At 35.5% G+C, this 19790-nt stretch overlaps 1 protein-coding gene across 1 annotated transcript in view; it reads left to right on the top strand.

The window, feature by feature from the left end:
• LOC134746647 (adenosine 3'-phospho 5'-phosphosulfate transporter 1) overlaps positions 1-19790 on the top strand; it is a 40692-nt gene that overhangs the window by 2531 nt on the left and 18371 nt on the right. The window contains exon 3 of the mRNA XM_063681146.1: positions 124-227. Coding sequence (XP_063537216.1) covers positions 124-227 — 104 coding nt within the window. The remainder of the gene's footprint in view (positions 1-123; positions 228-19790) is intronic.

The following is a 19790-nucleotide window of genomic DNA, read 5'->3' as shown; positions in this document are numbered from 1 at the left end:
TGTTTAGTCGGGATCCAGTTTTTCCTTTCCCGAGGCTGCAATCGATTTTTCTTTTACGACTGGATCATGTATTGTGTATGTGGAACATGTGATAATTAATACTTATAATTTTTTTTTTTGTAGGTTCTTTCATCTGTTACTAAACATGGCTGGGTACTCCACAATCCTGCTGCCAGGTTTCGTCATCTACAAATACATACAGAAAACCAACTACTTCGATAAACTGAGTAAGTCCAATATCAGTGGCAGGGTGTTAAATGTGGGTTACATGGTCATACCAGCACTAATTTAACACATTTGGCTAGAAATATTACCGCCTCGTAAATACTACACATACCTTTTTATTCAAAACTGAAGGATAAGAAGAAGAAGGCTGAGGGAATCGTTGATGCTTTGACACTGCACAAAACTTTAGGCCAATAATTAAGGTGTTGATGTTCAAACTATATTTTGAATACATACTTTGCTCAGTAGGCCAGGAAATAAATGCCCAATAATTTTTAAGAAAAAAAAACCGACTTCAATGGGGGATGCCGCTGAAAGTTCACTTATTGTCGATGGTGCATTCTTAGATTCCAGACAATGAAATGAAAAAGACAGCACCTTTTGCCTAATTATTTAGAAAATGAGGTAAAACCACCCACTTTTCTAGTAGCATTTCGTTTTTGTAAGGGTCGCAGTTCTAACCTAACCTACTTTTCTGATAGCATTTCGTTTCTGTAAGGTTCACAGCTCTAACCTAACGTAACCTACTTTTCTGATAGCAGTTCTGTTCTGTGAGAATCGCAGTTCAAAACCCACCCACCCACCTAACCCACTCTTCTAGTAGCATTTCCAGGTCCGGGTCTGGGTCCGGATCTGAGTCCGGGTCCGTGTCTGGCTGTCCGGGTCCAAGTTTGGGTCAGAGTTCGCTCCGGGTCCGAGTCCGAGTTGGGGTCCATGTCCAGACCCGGGTCCGGGTCCAAGTTTGGGTCTGGGTCCATAAGGAAGAGAACAAATCGCCAAACGTGAACTATGTGTCATTGAAGAGTTCCATTCTGATCATCATCAGCAGTTCCACTTCATCAAATGTCACTTTTTTAATGTAAATGCTGAATTTGTTGATGAAAATACAAAAATCATTATATGTATGCCTTTCACATTTGAGGAGTTCCCTCGGTTCCTCGTGGGTCTCATCATCAGAACTCGAGCTTGACAAAAATATGTCTTAAAAACTTAAGTTGCTTAACAAACATAAAGAAGAGGACAAATCGCCAAACGTAAACTATGCGTCTTTAAAGTTCCATTCTGATCATCATCAGCAGTTCCACTTCATCAAATGTCACTTTTTAAAATGGAAATGCTGGATTTGTTGATAAAAATACAAAAATCACTATATGTGTGCCTTTCACATTTGAGAAGTTCCCTCGATTCCTCATGGATCCCATCATCAGAACTCGAGCTTGACAAAAATGTTTCTTGAAAACCTAACTTGCTTAACAAACATAACGAAGACGACAAATCGCCAAACGTGAACTATCCGTCATTGAAGAGTTCCGTTCTGATCATCATCAGCAGTTCCACTTCATCAAATGTCACTTTTTTAAATGTAAGTGCTTGATTTGTTGATGAAAATACTAAAATCACTATATGTATGCCTTTAACATTTGAGGAGTTCCCTCGATTCCTCATGGATCCCATATCAGAACTGCTTTTTGACAAAAACGGGACCAATCTGTATATATATACTTACAATCAAAAAAATAATTTTCAAAATCGGTCCAGAAATGACGGAGTTATGGAGTAACAAACATTAAAAAAAAAACAACCAAATTGAGAACCTCCTCCTTTGAAATCTTGAAGTCGGTTAAAAAATGGTATAGAGGGAAATGCTTGGAACACAATTTTTGACTTCGTAGCTTTGTTTGGACTAGTTAGGAGGTTAACATATCAAGTCCCCGGCCATAACCCTGGTGCTCGAGGGGGGGGGGGGGGGGGGAAGAGGGGGGTTTAAAAGTTTTTGGTTTTTCGATTATATCTCGGAAACTATGCGTCTGAGCGACTTGGCCACATACAAAATTAAAAGAGATTTAATTTGTTACAAGTTTTATAGTTTTTCGATATCTTGTAAAGTTTTTGAGATATCCGCTCTTGAAGGTTTATTTAGGGCTCTCATTTTTATCTTGATTATCTACATCAGTGAAGCTGCCAGGCCGGGTTTGGGATCGTTTTCGTATAAATCGGAGGTGCTGAATTCATTTATGGTATCAACATTGACACCATTCCTAAGTAAAAACAAAATTTAAAAAAAGGATTTTTATAACACTCGCCTACGCTTAAGAGGCCGGTGTCGATTTTAGTCGCAAAAATGTAAAATTGATAGATTTAGTCGGTGAAATTGTACACCTTTTGTTACCTAATTGAAATAACAAGTACTGGTTTCTATTAGCGCATCTTCTTATCTTACCTTTTATCAGATCAATTTGTTGAAAAAAGAGTCACTAAATTAGTAATGTTTGCTTTTCTGATGGACGTTTAGGTAAACGCGCGTAAAGCACTGATTTTGTCGCTCTTATTTGTAAATTTCGTAAAGTTTGGACGGCTAAACATGGTAATTTTGTATTACACATATCCTGTACTTGACGTTTATCAGACTACATTTTTATTATTATGACTTTGAAGTAGTGTAAATGAAAGTTAGACGAAATCAATTTTCTCCAGAAATTACTTCAAAACAAGTGACAATTTCTCTGAAAATCGACTTAATTTCAACGTAATTTTGATACTTGAACAATCTACAACATTTGTTGAAACTATTTTTATACATCAATTTGTATAATTTACCACCATAAATTTTTGATGAATTTTTAAAAACTGACCCTTCTTTTCATATATTACCGGTGACGCACGCTTGCGACCTCATTATTAAAAGGCAAGATGAGAAGACGTGCTAATAGAAACCAATACTTGTTATTTAGATATAACGTAACAAAACGTGTATAATTTCAACGACTAAATCTATCAATTTAAAATTTTTGCTCCAAAATCGACTACGGCCGCTTAACCGCCGAACCGATTTCGTTGAAATTTGGTATGGAGATGGTTTGAGTCCCGGGACAGTACATAGGATAGTTTTTATAACCAAAATCATCTTTTAAGGGTGTGAATCAATAACCGCTGAACGTATTTGAATAATATTTGGGATGGTCTACATGTTTGATTTAGTTGATAATGATACCAATCATGACTTCAAGCCTAAATTTTTCAACTTCGGCGAAAAAGCTGAATTCCCCTCACACCGAATTTCACATCTTCAAAGTATGATTTTTGAGAATAAAAACTATGTATATTATATCCTGCCTCGGGACTTAAAACACCTATTTACCAAATTTCAACTAAATCGGTTAAGCGGTTTAAGGGTGAAGAGGAGTTAATAAAAAAAGTTATTTGTTTAAAGTTTATATGTTTTGACTTCGGAAAGGTGTCAATGTTCATACCATAAATGAATTCAGCACCCCCGATTTATACGAAAACGTTACGAAACCCGGCCTAGCAGCTTTACTGATGTAGACAATCAAGATAAAAATGAGAGCCCTAAATAAACCTTCAAGAGCGGATAAAACTTGTAACAAATTAAATCTCTTTTCATTTTGTATAAGTGGCCAAGTCGCTCAGACGCATAGTTTTAGAGATATAATCGAAAAACCGAAAAATGGAACCTTCAAACCCCCCTCCCTCAGCACCTAGGGTTACGGCCGGGGACTTTTGATATGTTAACCTCCTAACTAGTCCAAACAAAGCTACGAAGTCAAAAATTGTGTTCCTAGCATTTCCCTCTATTCCTTCTTATTGCTTGGCCTACAGACAGAGTTAGAAAGGAAGAGTTTTGCTCCTTCTGTTCTACTGACCTACGTGGTTATGTGATGATACTGATACATATTATCCGCGAACCAACCTGACGACCTTTATGCAGTTTTGACCAATTATTGGTGGAAGTTTGTATGCGGAATCAATAAAACCGACCAAGTGCGACTCGGATTCGCGTTCCAAGGGTTCCGTACATTACACAATTTAAACATTGTATTTTTTATGTGAAATGTGAGTGAAATGTCTCTAAAAAAACCCGTAGGGGTCGGATTAAAAACTAAGTAATTAAGTCCGACTCACGCTTGACTGCATATTTCTAATATAGGTTTTCCTGTCATCTATAGGTAAAGAACTATTTTGTGTATTTTTTTTAAATTATAGACACAGTATTTTCGGAGATAGGGGGGGGGGGAGGGGAGAGAATGGTAATTTTTTGCCTATTTTCTTGAATAACTTCTAAACTGTTTGTCTTAAAATTATAAAAAATATATATTTGAGATTCTCACAGTGAGCTTTTTCTTTTGATATACATATAGTATACACAGTATAGTTTGAAAAACTTTATTTTTAAATTTCTCATTTACCCCCGAAAAGTAGCCCCCATGTTTAAATTCATTTGTTTACGTTACATATCCGTCTTTGGGTCACAAACATACATAACTGTACCAAATTTCAACATAATTGGTCCAGTAGTTTCGGAGAAAATAGGCTGTGACCACCTGTGACAGACGGACAGACAGACGCACGAGTGATCCTATAAGGGTTCCGTTTTTTTTCCTTTTGAGGTACGGAACCCTAAAAAGAAGACGGGATAAAATATAAGCTACCCAAATTACTAATTAAACCCAGACGAAGTCGCGGGCAAAAGTTAGTACCGGTTATAATTATTATCTACTCGTCTCTTTCACTCTTGCTGCTTCAAATAAGTGTAAATTTTAGGACCCTGCGGTGTCAGCATGGTTGCATTTTTATCACCTGTCACTATGCCTGTCACTTTCGCACTTACATACTTGTTAGAACGTGACAGGCATGGTGACAGGCGATAAAAATGCTACCGTGCTCAGCCCGCAGGTAATCAGTTTTGTTGGTGGATGGTATAAATTAAATACAGTTACAGTAAGTATACCTATAATTTAATGCAATCATCAAAGAAAACAGCGAAATTAGCTTACAAAGGCTGAGAGCCAAGTAGTGATGGGTAACTACCGGTATCGGTAATATTTCCAAAGCAAGTATTTTCCCAGTAACGCTACTGGTAATATTACTAAAATCTGGAAATATACCTCGTCTGTTCATAAGTTTTGAGACGAATGTAAACTCAAATAGTTCGATTACTGAAGTGTTATACGATTACATTCATATTTTTATTTAACAACTACACTTTAATTAATTAGAAATAGAATAAACTGAGTTTATTTTAAATGGTCTTCTGTGTTTTTAATTACAGTCATTTATTGGCATTTAAGGGGTGCCGGCACGATCCCGAAAATAGTATGTTGACTAGCGGGACAGTATAAGAGTAAAATAAAACTAAATATAAAGTAAAAAAAATTGTAAAAGATTAAATATCAAGTTATACACCAAAATATTGAGAAACGCTTCGACTATTATGCTGAATAAGCAATATTTAATTACCTTGCCTGTATTGTGGTGGGGAAGATATTTTCATGAGAAGGTAGTATTTTTCCTTATTTTTTAAGAAGAGGTGACAAATTCATAGTGTTGTTATGATTTAAATGCCAACATATTAAATGACTATGATTAAAAACACAGAAGCCCATTTAAAATAAACTCAATTTATTCTAATTAATTAAAGTGTAGTTATTAAATAAACATATGAATGTAATCGTATAAGATTTCAGTAATCGAACTATTTATGTTTACATTCGCCTCAAAACTTATGAACAGACGAGGTACGGTAAGATTCAGGACTAATAGAAATTCAAGGTTATTTCGTGTTTAATACTTTAAGAGCGTTCTTACAAGAAAAGTCGAAATAATGTAAAATTGATGATATTCCCGACAACATTTAAGATTTTACGCTCATTATTAGAAATAAAGAGTACTTGTTCCAGTAAGAGCGTCTTCTTATCCTTAGGAATATCGTTGTACATTTTAGAAAAAGGACTAATTAAATTAGTAATGATTGTTTTTCTGATGGTCGTTTACGAAAAACCGCGTGAAGCACTGAATTGTGAGCTCTTATTTGTAAATTTTGAGAAGTTTACTCTGCTAAAGTTGGATATTTTGTATTACTAATATCCTGTACTTTAGGAATATCGAATGATATTCTTCCTACATGCTTTTAAGAAAGAGAAAATCAATGTTAAACGAATTGAATTTTCTCTTCGAAACAAGTGTAAATTCCTATGAAAATCTACTTAGTATCGAAGTCATTTTTATACACGAGCAATCTACAACGTTTGCTTATACTGTTGGTATACATTTGTGTTTATTAAATTCTACTTTAATTTTTTGGCAATTTTTTGAAAACTACTCTATATTGCCGATGACGCGCGCTGGCGATCTCAGTATTCTCAGTACCGCGGCAGAGCTTGAAGAGGTCGGACCTGTGTCGGTCGGCTCCGCACGTTTTCGACGGCGACAACGAGGTTTTTTATCGTTGTGTGCGGCAGGCGCCGTGTAAAACGCTATACTAGACCAGCGGTGGAACAAAAATGGGTTTTGATAATATTAAAGTTTTTTCTTTTTCGATATGTCATTGTTAGCATGTTAAATAAGACTTTCGCAAAAAGTTAGAAATTTTTAGGGTGAGCGTTCGGATATATTGAAATATTTTAATTTCTGCTAATAACTTTGTAAATATAGAATTAAAGTTACAAAAAACTTTAACATATTCAATACCACTATAATTTATACACAATATTCGGTTTTTAGAAATCTGGAACATGTGCTTTCTGGTGAACTTAAAAAAATGAATTATTTTGTAAATAAATAATTAGAGTAGCTGATATTGCAAAATTACGATATTATGGATCAGCTTATTATACTTGTAAAAAATTAGAAATGTAGACAATGTGCTTCTCTAGATATTGATTTCTGGTTAAGCAGAAAATATTAAATTAAAGTTTAATAATTGAATTAAAGTTTGTAGAGTTAATATTAAACGGTCATGACAATGATCTTAGTTCCCCCACAAAAGATTAGAAATATAAAATTTGTGCGTCACTAAATACTGATACGTATGCATTCCGTGCTTATATTTACGTTACATTTCAAACGCGCGGCATGTTCGCGCGCGCCGCGCTGTGCGCCGCCGAGGCAGCGGTCAAACGGTATTGATATATAAGTAGATCAACGGTATATAGATCAACGGGCTAGCGGGTAACCTAACCTTGCTAGACGCGTGCAAAATAATATTTCACAAAATTCAAAAAAATGTTCTAAAAGCAATCTGTATTTTTAACAGGTTAAAATTAAGTATCTAAATAGTCATAAAAATAATAAACCAGAACATTTGGTCGTGTCGTGTCTTTAACCTTGCCAGGCGTAGTATGGCACTTACTTGCACGCAAAATTAAGTTTGTTTACTATACAAATTGTATGCATTACAAAGTTATCTTTGCACACAAAATTAAGTTTCTCTACTATACAAAGCGTATGCATCGCAGTTATTTTTGCACGCAAAATTATGTTACAAAGTTTACATTACAAAGTTATTTTTGTAGTAAATTAAAGACCACTAGGTAGGATGTACAGTCAGCAATACTATTCGCTTAGCACCTTTGCATACAAACCTATACAGGGGTGGTATCTTTTCTCTGCAGCTAACTGTACAATGTGATTGTAACTATGAGATTTTTTTTTAAATGCATGTTCTATAAGACAATTGTACATATAAAACATTGTACTATTATTACCCAAATATCGTTAATTACGATTATTTGTGTATCGTACATTTATAAAAACAATATCGAATGTTGCTTTTGGAAATTTAAAGCAGAAATAAAAAACGCCTCTCCTTTGACAGGCGTTCCGTTCTATTCAGACAACTTATTAAGAACGGTTTTTCAATATTCAATATAATAAAAAAATAGACGTGTTATAATGATGAAGAGGTAAGAAATAAAATATGAAATATGTATATTTTTCGTATTCTTACTTTAACAGTAGGTTTTTATGTTGATTACTGAGTATTGAGTATTGAAATAATCGTTAATAACGATATTTAGGTAATAATAGTACAATGCTTTATATTTGTAAAACAATACAATGTGTATAATGTTGTATGAAGTGGGTTCAATAATAATAACAAAATCCATTCTAGTCGAATAAAAGCTATAAAAACACCTCTTCATAATGTCAATGTCAATAATTAGAGTTTTGAATGATTCACGGTGGTTTTGAAATATCGGGAGCTCACAAATAATACAAAAGGTAATCACGGTCTATATCCCGGTCAATATAAGTCTAATGTCAATAATGTCACAGAATTAATAATATAAAAGTTTCGAATTCCTTACTTGTTGTTTTTCTTATTTTTTCGCAACGGTATTAAAAAACGTCGTTCGATACACGTGCGGAAATGTCATTCTTCGAAAGTATGTAAAGTATGACATACTTTCCGCACTAGCATCGAAATGTACTATTTCTGTTTTTTTTTCTTTTTTTTTAATGTTAACTAAGGGTCCACTGCAATGGAACGAAAATTTTATTATTTTGCGCTACGATGCACGGTTTAGGAGATACAGCCTTATAAAGATTTTCTGTGTTTTTTTTTAAATATATTACTTAAGGGTTTCTTAGTGGAACGAAAATTTGATTATTTTTGCGCTCCGTCGCACGGTTTAGGAGATACAACCCTATAAAGATTTTTTCTTTGTTTTTCTTTTTAGTTTTTTATTGTGTGTATGTTACTTAGGGGTTTCTCAAAGGGGAACGAAAATTAGATTATTTTTGCGCTACAACGCACGGTTTAGGAGATACAGCCCTCTAAAAAAAAAATTCTGTTTTTTTTTCTTTTCTTTTTAAATGTTAATTAAGTTGAACGAAAATTTTATTATTTTACTCTATGACCCACGGTTCAGAGATACAGCCTTATAAAGATTTTTTTGGTATTTTTGTTTGTTTTTTTTTTTAATATTACGACGCTCGGCTTAGGAGATACAGCCGTGTAGAGTTTTTTTTTCTTATTGTGTTTCATTGTGTTTTTTGTATATTAAAAGTGTTTTTAAAGGGGAACGAAAATTTTATTATTTTTGCGCTACGACGGACGGGTTAGGAGATACAGCCCTATATTTCTTTTTTTGTATATTTATATAATATAAAATTCAATAACCAAACTTCAACTTTATATATAAGTAGATATATTTAATATAAAAATTTCAAAATCTAACATAATTTAATAATAGCGTCGTAGCGTAAAATAATAAAATTTTCGTTCAACTTAATTAACATTTAAAAAGAAAAGAAAAAATAACATTTTTTTTAGAGGGCTGTATCTGTATCTCCTAAACCGTGCGACGGAGCGCAAAAATAATCAAATTTTCGTTCCACTAAGAAACCCTTAATTAATTTATTTAAAAAAAACCACAAAAAACCTTTATAATTCTGTATCTCCTAAACCGTGTGCCGTAGCGCAAAATAATAAACATTTTCGTTCGCCTGCAGTGGACCCTTAATAAACATTAAAAAAAAACAAATAGAAAAAAAACAGAAAAAAATATTTACAGGGCTGTATCTCCTAAACCGTGCGTTGTAGCGCAAAAATAATCAAATTTTCGTTCCCTTAACAGAAGCCCTTAAGTAACATACAAAAAACACAATAAATAACATACATCATAAATATACACCATCGTCATAGTTACAATCACATTGTACAGTCAGCTGCAGAGAAAAGATACCACCCCTGTAAAGAAGTTTGTATGCAACGGTGCTAAGCGAATAGTATTGCTGACTGTACATCCTACCTAGTAGTCTTTAATTTACTGTACTACAAAAATAACTTTGTAATGCATACAATTACTATAGTAGACAAACTTAATTTTGCGTACGAGTAAGTGCCATACGTTACTTTTTAGATCTTCTGGCAAGGTCAAAGACCCGACCAAATGTTCAGGCTTATTTTTTGTGACTATTTAGATACAACTTCAACCTGTAAAAATTACAGATTGCCTCACGAACTTTTTTGGAGCCCTAAAAAATCTTAAAAATATAAGGGTTGATTTAGCCCCGCTACCCTGCAGCCAGACCTCCAGTGCTGAGTTAGGGTATGATAGGAGAAGTATCAGGCAAATTTTCAGCTTGCCTCAAGGACCTACTCCAAAATGTCTATCAGCTCTCGGACCACTAAGTAACTACAAATAATCAGTCGACATAACAAACATTTTGTACTCATTTTGAAGTCATAATTACATTAATTTCACGTAATATCGGCATCTAATTTATGTGCACGGTAAACAAACTAATGAATGACAAGAAAAGTCAAGCAGCGCTTACGAAGCTGAGCGGGGGTCGGGGCGACCGGGCGAGGTACCTATAGGTATAGATAGATACGAATGCTACGATAGGCTCCCGCGTGCCGCGCCGGCACCTTGACGGACCAGCGCGGCGTATGTATGAATTTAGCGCCTTTTTAAATAGATTTGGCTATAACAATGGAAGCTACACACAGAAATTTCTTACTTTTCATAATATGGTTGCATATATTATTTTATAGTATGAAACTTATCTTTATAGACTTTAATTCAATATTGGACATTACAGGACAAACGACGCATATTAAAATTTAAGCAGCAATCCTATTTTTCTAATTTTTCGGCTTTGTCTATTAACTTAAGAATTTAGAGATATTATTGTGGATTTTTAAAACTTTAATTCTATATCGACAAAATAATAAGCTAATTTTAGTTTGACAAAGAAGCACGTTAAATTTTTTTCTAAAAATGTAACAGTTTAAAGAGTCATACATAATTTAAACGATGAAGCTTAAACTTTGCACTTTAATTCAATATTCAAAAAGCAACAATTAAAATATATAAATACCTAATTTATACCTAACGCTCGTTCTAACTTTTCGTCTTAAATTACAAATATGCTTAAAAACATGTCCCCTGCCATATAAGCATCACTTTTCCTTCTTTAGAATTATCATAACTTTAAGGTCAAAAATATGGTCCCACTATCGGTCTATACTGTGTGCGTGTAAATTGCGACTGAGAAACTTTGATCCGAGTACTGTATTTGTTTTTATAGTATTATAATATAGTATAGTAACATAACAAACTTCCGAACAACATTAAAAACAATATTTTCATATCAGTGTCAACCCTATAAAGTTGTTTACATTTTAAATGGTTATTATTCACAACGACGGGACTTAATCGCGTAAAAGTAACTTAACACTACATAATAAAACTAAAGAAAAACACTAAAACTAACTAGAAAATACACATTATCTTTACTAAACATAAACCCCATTACACAACATACACACACACACATACATTACACATACATACATACATACATACATACATACATACATTTACATTAAAAATATTTGAAAATATTTGAAATGACCTGACATTTTATAGGTAGTAAATTTAAAAAAAAACAGCCAAGTGCGAGTTGGACTCGCGCACAAAGTGTTCCGTACTATTACGCACAAAACTGTAAATAAATCACGTTTGTTGTATGGGAGCCCCACTTAAATATCTATTTTATTCTGTTTTTAGGGTTCCGTACCCAAAGGGTAAAAACGGGACGCTATTACTAGGACTCCGCTGTCTGTCTGTCTGTCCGTCTGTCACCAGACCAGGGTATCTTATGAACCGTGATAGCTAGTTGAAATGTTCACAGATGATGTATGATGATGTTGCCGCTATAACAACGAATACTAAAACAGAATAAAATGTGGTATTTCCTATAAAAAGGGACCTTATTGTCGATGGCACTTACGCCATTATAAACGATGCTCCGATATAACTAAGACTGAACTTGTATAAGTTTTTAATTATGTATTACTCATCCTCCTTATGAACCCTGGCAGTACCTAGTGGAACTTAGGTTTGGTGCAACATAGGCGCACACTGTTTTGGTCATTCGACTCGTCTTGATGAGCAACTTGGGAGAGCAGTACTCATGATAGAGCTGATGTTGAACCCTGGCAGTACCTAGTGGAACTTAGGATTGGTGCAACATAGGCACACGCTGTTTTAGTCATCCGACTCGTCTTGATGAGCACTTAGGAGAGCAGTACCCATGATAGAGCTGATGCTGAACCCTGGCAGTACCTAGTGGATCTAAGGTTTGGTGCAACATAGGCACACGCTGTTTTAGTCATCCGACTCGTCTTGATGAGCACTTAGGAGAGCAGTACCCATGATAGAGCTGATGCTGAACCCTGGCAGTACCTAGTGGAACTAAGGTTTGGTTGACATATCAGTCAAATTTGACAGATTGACAGTTTTTGTCATTTTCAGTGAAAATTATCTTTTTGGGATAGAATTTAGCACCAAGTAACATTGTTAAGTGTAGATTTATACTATCTGTCAAAATTGACATTTTTGACAGTTTTGGATCCCAAATCGAAACGGCTTGTCCGATTTTGATAGGACCTTCAACATTAGTCATGGGATGGAAAATGCTGTTTGACACATCTGTCAAAACTGTCAAAATTGACAGTATGGCAGTTTTTGTAATTTTTTGTGAAAATTAATGTTTTGTTAAAGTTTGGTACTAAGTGACATAGCTTAGTGTTGTTTGACATATCAGCCAAGTTTGACAGATTGACAGTTTTTGTCATTTTCAGTGAAAATTATCTTTTTGGGATATAATTTAGCAAACAAACCATGTTAATTTTCACAAAAAAAGACAAAAACTGTCAAACTGACAATTTTGACAGTTTTGACAGATGTGTCAAACTACATTTTCCATCCCATGACTAATGTTGAAGGTCCTATCAAAATCGGACAAGCCGTTTCGATTTGGGATCCAAACTGTCAAAAGGTCACCAACTGTCAATTTTGACAGATAGTATAAATCTACATTTAACAATGTCAGTGGGTGCTAGATTCTATCCCAAAAAGATAATTTTCACTGAAAATGACAAAAACTGTCAATCTGTCAAATTTGACTGATATGTCAAACAACACTAAACAAAACATTAACTTCAATGGCCATTAACGTCTCAAAAATTTAATTCGAATTAACTTTAATGCAATTGGTGCGTAATGCAATTGGTTAGTTTGACACATCTGTCAAAACTGTCAATCAGTTGTTGTCATTTTTAGTGAAAATTAACATGTTTTGTTAAAGTTTGGTACTGAGTGACATAGTTTAGTGTTATTTGACATATCAGTCAAATTTGACAGATTGACAGTTTTTGTAATTTTCAGTGAAAATTATCTTTTTGGGATATAATTTAGCAAACAAACCATGTTAATTTTCACAAAAAAAAGACAAAAACTGTCAAACTGTCAATTTTGACAGTTTTGACAGATGTGTCAAACTACATTTTCCATCCCATGACTAATGTTGAAGGTCCTATCAAAATCGGACAAGCCGTTTCGATTTGGGATCCAAACTGTCAAAACGTCACCAACTGTCAATTTCGACAGATAGTATAAATCTATATTTAACAATGTCAGTGGGTGCTAGATTCTATCCCAAAAAGATAATTTTCACTGAAAATGACAAAAACTGTCAATCTGTCAAATTTGACTGATATGTCAAACAACACTAAACAAAACATTAACTTCAATGGCCATTAACGTCTCAAAAATTTAATTCGAATTAACTTTAATGCAATTGGTGCGTAATGCAATTGGTTAGTTTGACACATCTGTCAAAACTGTCAAAATTGACAGTTTTTGTCATTTTTAGTGAAAATTAACATGTTTTGTTAAAGTTTGGTACTGAGTGACATAGTTTAGTGTTGTTTGACATATCAGTCAAATTTGACAGATTGACAGTTTTTGTCATTTTCAGTGAAAATTATCTTTTTGGGATATAATTTAGCACCAAGTGACATTGTCCCAAGCTGTACGGTTACCCTGTACCTGTACCAAATGTAATGACGAAACATGTAAACAAGCGAGTATAATTTCTTTCTAGTATAAGATAATCCTTTTATAATACAAAAGTAAGTACGTTTGCACTGGATTTAGTATTTTCGTACCAAATAACAATAATTAGGATTTTAAGTTAGTATCGTTATAATTGTTTTCAATATGCTTCACGAAGGATCAAGATTGTTTAATCCATCATTGTAGTGCGAGCGAGAGGGAAAACGTGGTAGAAGGGATCGGCATACTGAGCTCGCACAGCCCGCCGCAGCGCGTAAAATACCTAAACTCGCTCAACGCCGAAATGTAATAGCGCTCTTAAATGGATAGTATTGATATCATTTATAATTAAAACAAATGTAGGGCTATCTTCATAAAGTGAATTACCAATCTTACCAGTAACTTACCCAATGCTACCATGTATCTTACCATCAGTACTAGAAATATTACCGCCTTGTAAATACTACACATACGTTTTTTACATTTCCAGATCAAGTTTGCTAAGTCCGAAATAAAATAGAATATTGACATTATAAAATCGGTGTAATCACAACAATATATAATTTAAGAAATACGACGATCACAGTCCAATTATGCGTCTGTCTGTCACATTACTAAATATCTCGAGAACCACTTAGGGTCGGTTGCACCAACTGTTTGTGATCGTTAAAGAATTCGCTAAATTTCATTGTATGGAAAGTTTTATAGTAAACCGCTGCGGCGCGCCGGTTGACGTTGATCAGTATGTCAAGTGCGGATGGTGCAACTGGCACTTAGGCTATCAATTTGAAATTTGGAATACTAATGAACTACGCTGACCCAAACACATTGTTTTTTTTTATATTTTTTTTATTAACTATGGCAAATGCCCAAATTGCCCAATATGAAGTGCGGGCAAAATTTCAAAGTCTAGTTACTAGGTCAAGTGGGGTATCATTTGTAATAACTCAAATTCAACATTTTAAAACAATTTAATTTTTTTTACAGTAAAAAAATATTTATGAAGGACAGTGTGAAAAAAATAACAAATCAAACAAAACTGTTCATCCGAAATAGGTGGTTTATTGAGGTTGGTAAACAAAAACATGACAGACTACTTATACAATCTAAGAAAAATCTTAACACCGCGATGTACAGAACAACGCGGAGGGAACAGCGCCATCTAGCGGGACATTGGTACACTACCTTTACTATACAAGTTGTACATACCGCCCACCAAGGAACGTCTTACGTTCTTTAATTATAGGAAGATACCGCCCACCGTGACAGAATTTTATAAAAACGATGAGTAGATGGGTAAAACCTTCCTTAAGGGCTAACAAAATTAAACTAACAAACTAAGAACGTAAACTAGGTAAGTAATCTAAGTTATGGAAATATACATTTCTTCTTATTGTTTACATAAGAAGAGTACTTTTAATTAGAAAAATGTGACAAACAGAAATCACACTGACTTAAAACTAAAAGGCCTTGGTCCATAATTGACCAAAAAAACATATATAATGTAAGTTAGACTTAAAACTAACATCATATTGTCCATCTGGGACGAAACTTAATAATAGGAAATGACAACTTTTAATTTTACATGCAACTTAATTACTAACTGGCAGAACACACAGTTTGGAGGTTGGGCGTTTCATTAATGACCCCTTTGAACGTAAAGTAACAACGCGAGTTATGTTGTCCGCACCAGGGTGTTTGTTAACAACTCTACCAAGCAGCCAACGACTGGGAGGCAAATCGTCTTCCTTGATTAGGACAACATCTCCAATGTTGGGTTCTGGAGTCTGTTGAGACCATTTATAACGATGTAAAAACCTTGTGAGGTATTCATTTGACCATTTTCGCCAGAAATCTTGGACCATGCGTTGCGTAAACTGCCACCTGCGCAAACTGCTAACATTAGTGTTCGAGTAATTGTAATCTGGCACGGTAACCAGTGGTTCTCCAACCAAGAAATGTCCAGGTGTCAAGACATTTATATTATCTGGATCATTGTTTATACGGGTCAGGGGTCTAGAGTTTAAACAAGCTTCAACCTGAGCCAATACCGTCGCCATTTCTTCATACGTCAGCGTGGATTCACCTATGACCCTTTTTAGGTGGTACTTTGCGGATTTGATACCTGCTTCCCACAAGCCGCCGAAATTGGGAGCATGTGGCGGAATAAAATGCCATGTGGTGCCTTCGGTTGCCAAAGCTTCTGCGATTTCTGACAACATATTTTTATTCTCCGCTTGTAGCAATAATTTAAGTTCTCTGGAGGCACCCTGAAAATTTGTTCCATTGTCACTCCAAATTTCTTGGCACGGTCCACGTCTAGCTACCAATCGTTTAAAGGCTTGTATGAACCCTTCAGTTGTAAGGCTGCTGACTACTTCGATATGGACAGCTCGCGTGGACATACAAATAAATAGGCATATATACCCTTTAAAGGATCTGTGTCCACGCCCTCCAGACGTTCGGAGGTGGATAGGGCCGGCATAGTCGACACCACAAAATTTGAACGGACGTGCTGGTGTAACCCTTGCTGCTGGTAATTGTCCCATTAATTGAGATTGAGATCGACTTGCTGTAGAATGTCTGATACATGTCACACACTTTCTGAAGCAGGCATTTACCAAATCTTTTGATCCTAAAATCCAATACCTTGAATTAATGTAATTTTGCATAATTTGTGGTGCACCATGTAAAGTCTTCATGTGAGCGTCCATTACTATCAGACGTGATAATGTAGAGATCTTGGGCAGCAAGATTGGATGCTGCCTATCGTTGCTTAAGTGGGTAGTATTTGCTAATCGCCCTCCAACTCTCATAATTTCCTGCTCATCTAAAAATGGATTCAGAGACTTTAAGTTTGAACCTCGTGGCATTTGTGTTTCTTTGTTTTTTAACTTCTTAATTTCTTCTTCAAAATATTCTTTTTGGCATTGCCGTATGCAAACGTAGAGAGCTTCCTTTAGTTCTTTACTGGTTAAATATTTGGTGTTATATCTTTCAGTGACAGACCTTCTTGAGTTTAAGAAACGTCTGCAATAAGCAATAACTCGGATCAGTCGTGATAACGATGAAAACCTATCCCAAATTGTACAATCACTTGTAATATGCAAGACCTTTGCTACTTCGAGATCTGTGACTATGTTTTTTGGTCTGTCATATTTTATTGGTTCTTTTTGAAGGTACTCTGGTCCATTAAACCACATAGAAGTAGTTGTAAGCTCTGATGGACGTAAGCCTCGTGAGGCATAATCTGCAGGATTAAGCTTGGATGGGACGTGGGACCATTGGTTGGCATCTAATGTAGTTAATATTTCGGACACTCTGTTCGCGACGAATGTTTTCCACCTATTTGGGTGGCTGTTAAGCCAAGCTAGGACGACTGTAGAATCCGTCCACGCATGAATGTCACCCTTGTTGACATTTAGATTCTCCGAAATTTCCATTAAAAGCCTGGTTAGAAGAACCGCCCCACAAAGTTCCAGTCTGGGTATGGACACTTGTTTAATTGGAGCAACCTTTGTTTTTGCCGACACTAGAGTGACCGTTACATCTTCTGTTTCGTCTACTATTCGGACATACACCACAGCAGCAAATGCGATTTTTGATGCATCGCTAAACCCATGGAGTTCTATTTTCTTGCTAGTTTTCTTTAATCTGATCCATCTTGGAATATGAACCTGTGTAAGCATTGCCAATTCTTCACGATAAGTACTCCATTCGTTTATTAGGTTGCTAGGAACTTCCTCATCCCAGGTTATTCCTGTCAGCCACAACTTCTGGATCATAACCTTTGCTAAAATTACACAAGGAGCTACCCAACCCAATGGGTCGAATAATCTCGAAATATCCGAAATTATATTTCTTTTTGTTACCGGTATTTTCATAGGTGTAAGTGACACGGCGTAGTGAAATTCATCACTTTCTCGATTCCAGGTAAGTCCTAAAATTTTGATTATTTCATCCTGTTTAATTTCTATTCCACTCCCCACATCCTCTTTCTCTCTTTTAATCATCTCCAATAAGTCATTGCTGCTAGTAGTCCATTTCTGTAAAGTAAATCCGGCCTTTCCCAATAATTCATTCATTTCCCTGTAAATTTGAATCCCTTCTTCTTCCGTTTCGCAACCTGTCATGAAGTCATCCATATAGAAGTCTTTGAGTGTTCTTTCAGTGGCTAAAGGGTAATGTTCTCCTTCATCTAGTGCTATTTGTTGTAAAGCCTTGACGGCCAAATATGGTGCACTAGCCGTACCAAAAGTTACTCTGAGTAGTCTATAATCTTGCAGCTCTGAATCAGGATTATCTCTCCATAATAACCTTTGAAAGTTGGCATCTTCGTCCTTTACCTTGACTTGTCTGTACATCTTTACGATATCTGATACTAGCGAAATGGGATATAGTCTCCAGCGAAGTACTAAATGTCGTAAATCTGGTTGTAATTTTGGTCCAATCATAAGATTATCATTTAATGACACTCCATTCTTTCCTTTGCAGGAAGCGTCAAAAACAACCCTAACCTTGGTTGTTTCTCTCTCCTTTTTCACCACAGCGTGGTGGGGTAAGTATACAGCGTCTATTTTATTTTTCTCTTTTTCAGGTACTTTCTCCATATGTCCTAATTGTAAGTATTCATCTATTACATTTTTATATTGTGATAGAAGTTCCGGGTTTTTATTTAATCTCTTTTCCAGTGTATAAAATCTTTTTTCTGCTACATCTCTAGATTCGCCATATTTGCAGCCAGGGTCGTCGTCAGCAAACGGGAGCTTTACAACATATCTTCCCGTATCATCTCTAGAAGTAGAAGCTGCAAATATTTCCTCGCATCTTTTCTCTTCTTCTGTCCACAGGTCGTGACCTTTGACCATAGACACATCAGACTCTAATTCCCAGAATTTCTTAAGCAGATCATCTCCAACAAGGTAAGTATGGAACACAGATACATTGGATACATTTTGTTTGGATCCAGTCGCTCCCATTATAATCCAACCCAACGACGTTGCTTGGGCTACAAGAGTTTTTTCTTTGTTTTTCCTTATTTCTCCCGAAACAATCTGGCTATAAACTACTGCACCTAACAAGACGTCAATTTTGTTAGGCGTGTGATAATTTGGATCAGCCAGTGGTAATCCTGTGACGTCTATTGAGCCCAAATCTACCACTTTCTTGGCTGGCATAATAGTAGTAATTGTACTCAGTACATATGCCTTTACTGAAAGCCTTTCTTCAGGATGTATCAATGATTGCAAATTTAGTATCACCCTCGACCTTGGTGTTGCATTCTTTTGTCCTCCCAGACCAAATATGTTACTGCGGACTGGGATACGTTTCAGTCCCAGATATTGAGCCGTTGCCTCCGTAATAAATGAAGCTTGAGAACATGGATCTATCATTGCTCGCACGGGATAATATTCATTGTTCCTCGACTGGGCTCCAACAACTGCAGTGGCTAACAGTACTTGACCCTGATCACCCGAAGAAAAACAAGTCGTAATATCTGTTGGTTCTGAGTCAGTTAATTCTTCCATGTCTTCCATTGTACCAACATTAGTTGTACCTTCAGCTACCTCGTCGGAACTGGCACCAGGACCATTTTTGGGATGAAGTAATGAGTGGTGGCGGCGTTTACAAACTCTACATGGTGTGGGATTCTGGCATACCTTCGCTGAATGGAATCCGCCTAAACAGTTAAAACATAAACCCTTGGTTTGGACAAACTCGCGTCGTGAGTCTACGTCTTGCTTGACGAATTGTTTACAGAATATTATTTTGTGAGATTCTGAACAAAACGGGCATTGACTGCCTTGAGCTACATGCAAGGCGCGTGCCTTATAAGTTATAGGGGTGGGGTTATGATTAACAGTTTTCTTGGTTTCTATAAACTCTAAAGCTCTAAATCGATTTGTTATAAAATCT

Source organism: Cydia strobilella, chromosome 1, assembly GCF_947568885.1.
Source record: "Cydia strobilella chromosome 1, ilCydStro3.1, whole genome shotgun sequence".
NCBI lineage: Eukaryota > Metazoa > Arthropoda > Insecta > Lepidoptera > Tortricidae > Cydia > Cydia strobilella.
The sequence above is the reverse complement of the archived record's forward strand: the minus strand, read 5'-3'. Positions and strand labels throughout refer to the sequence as shown.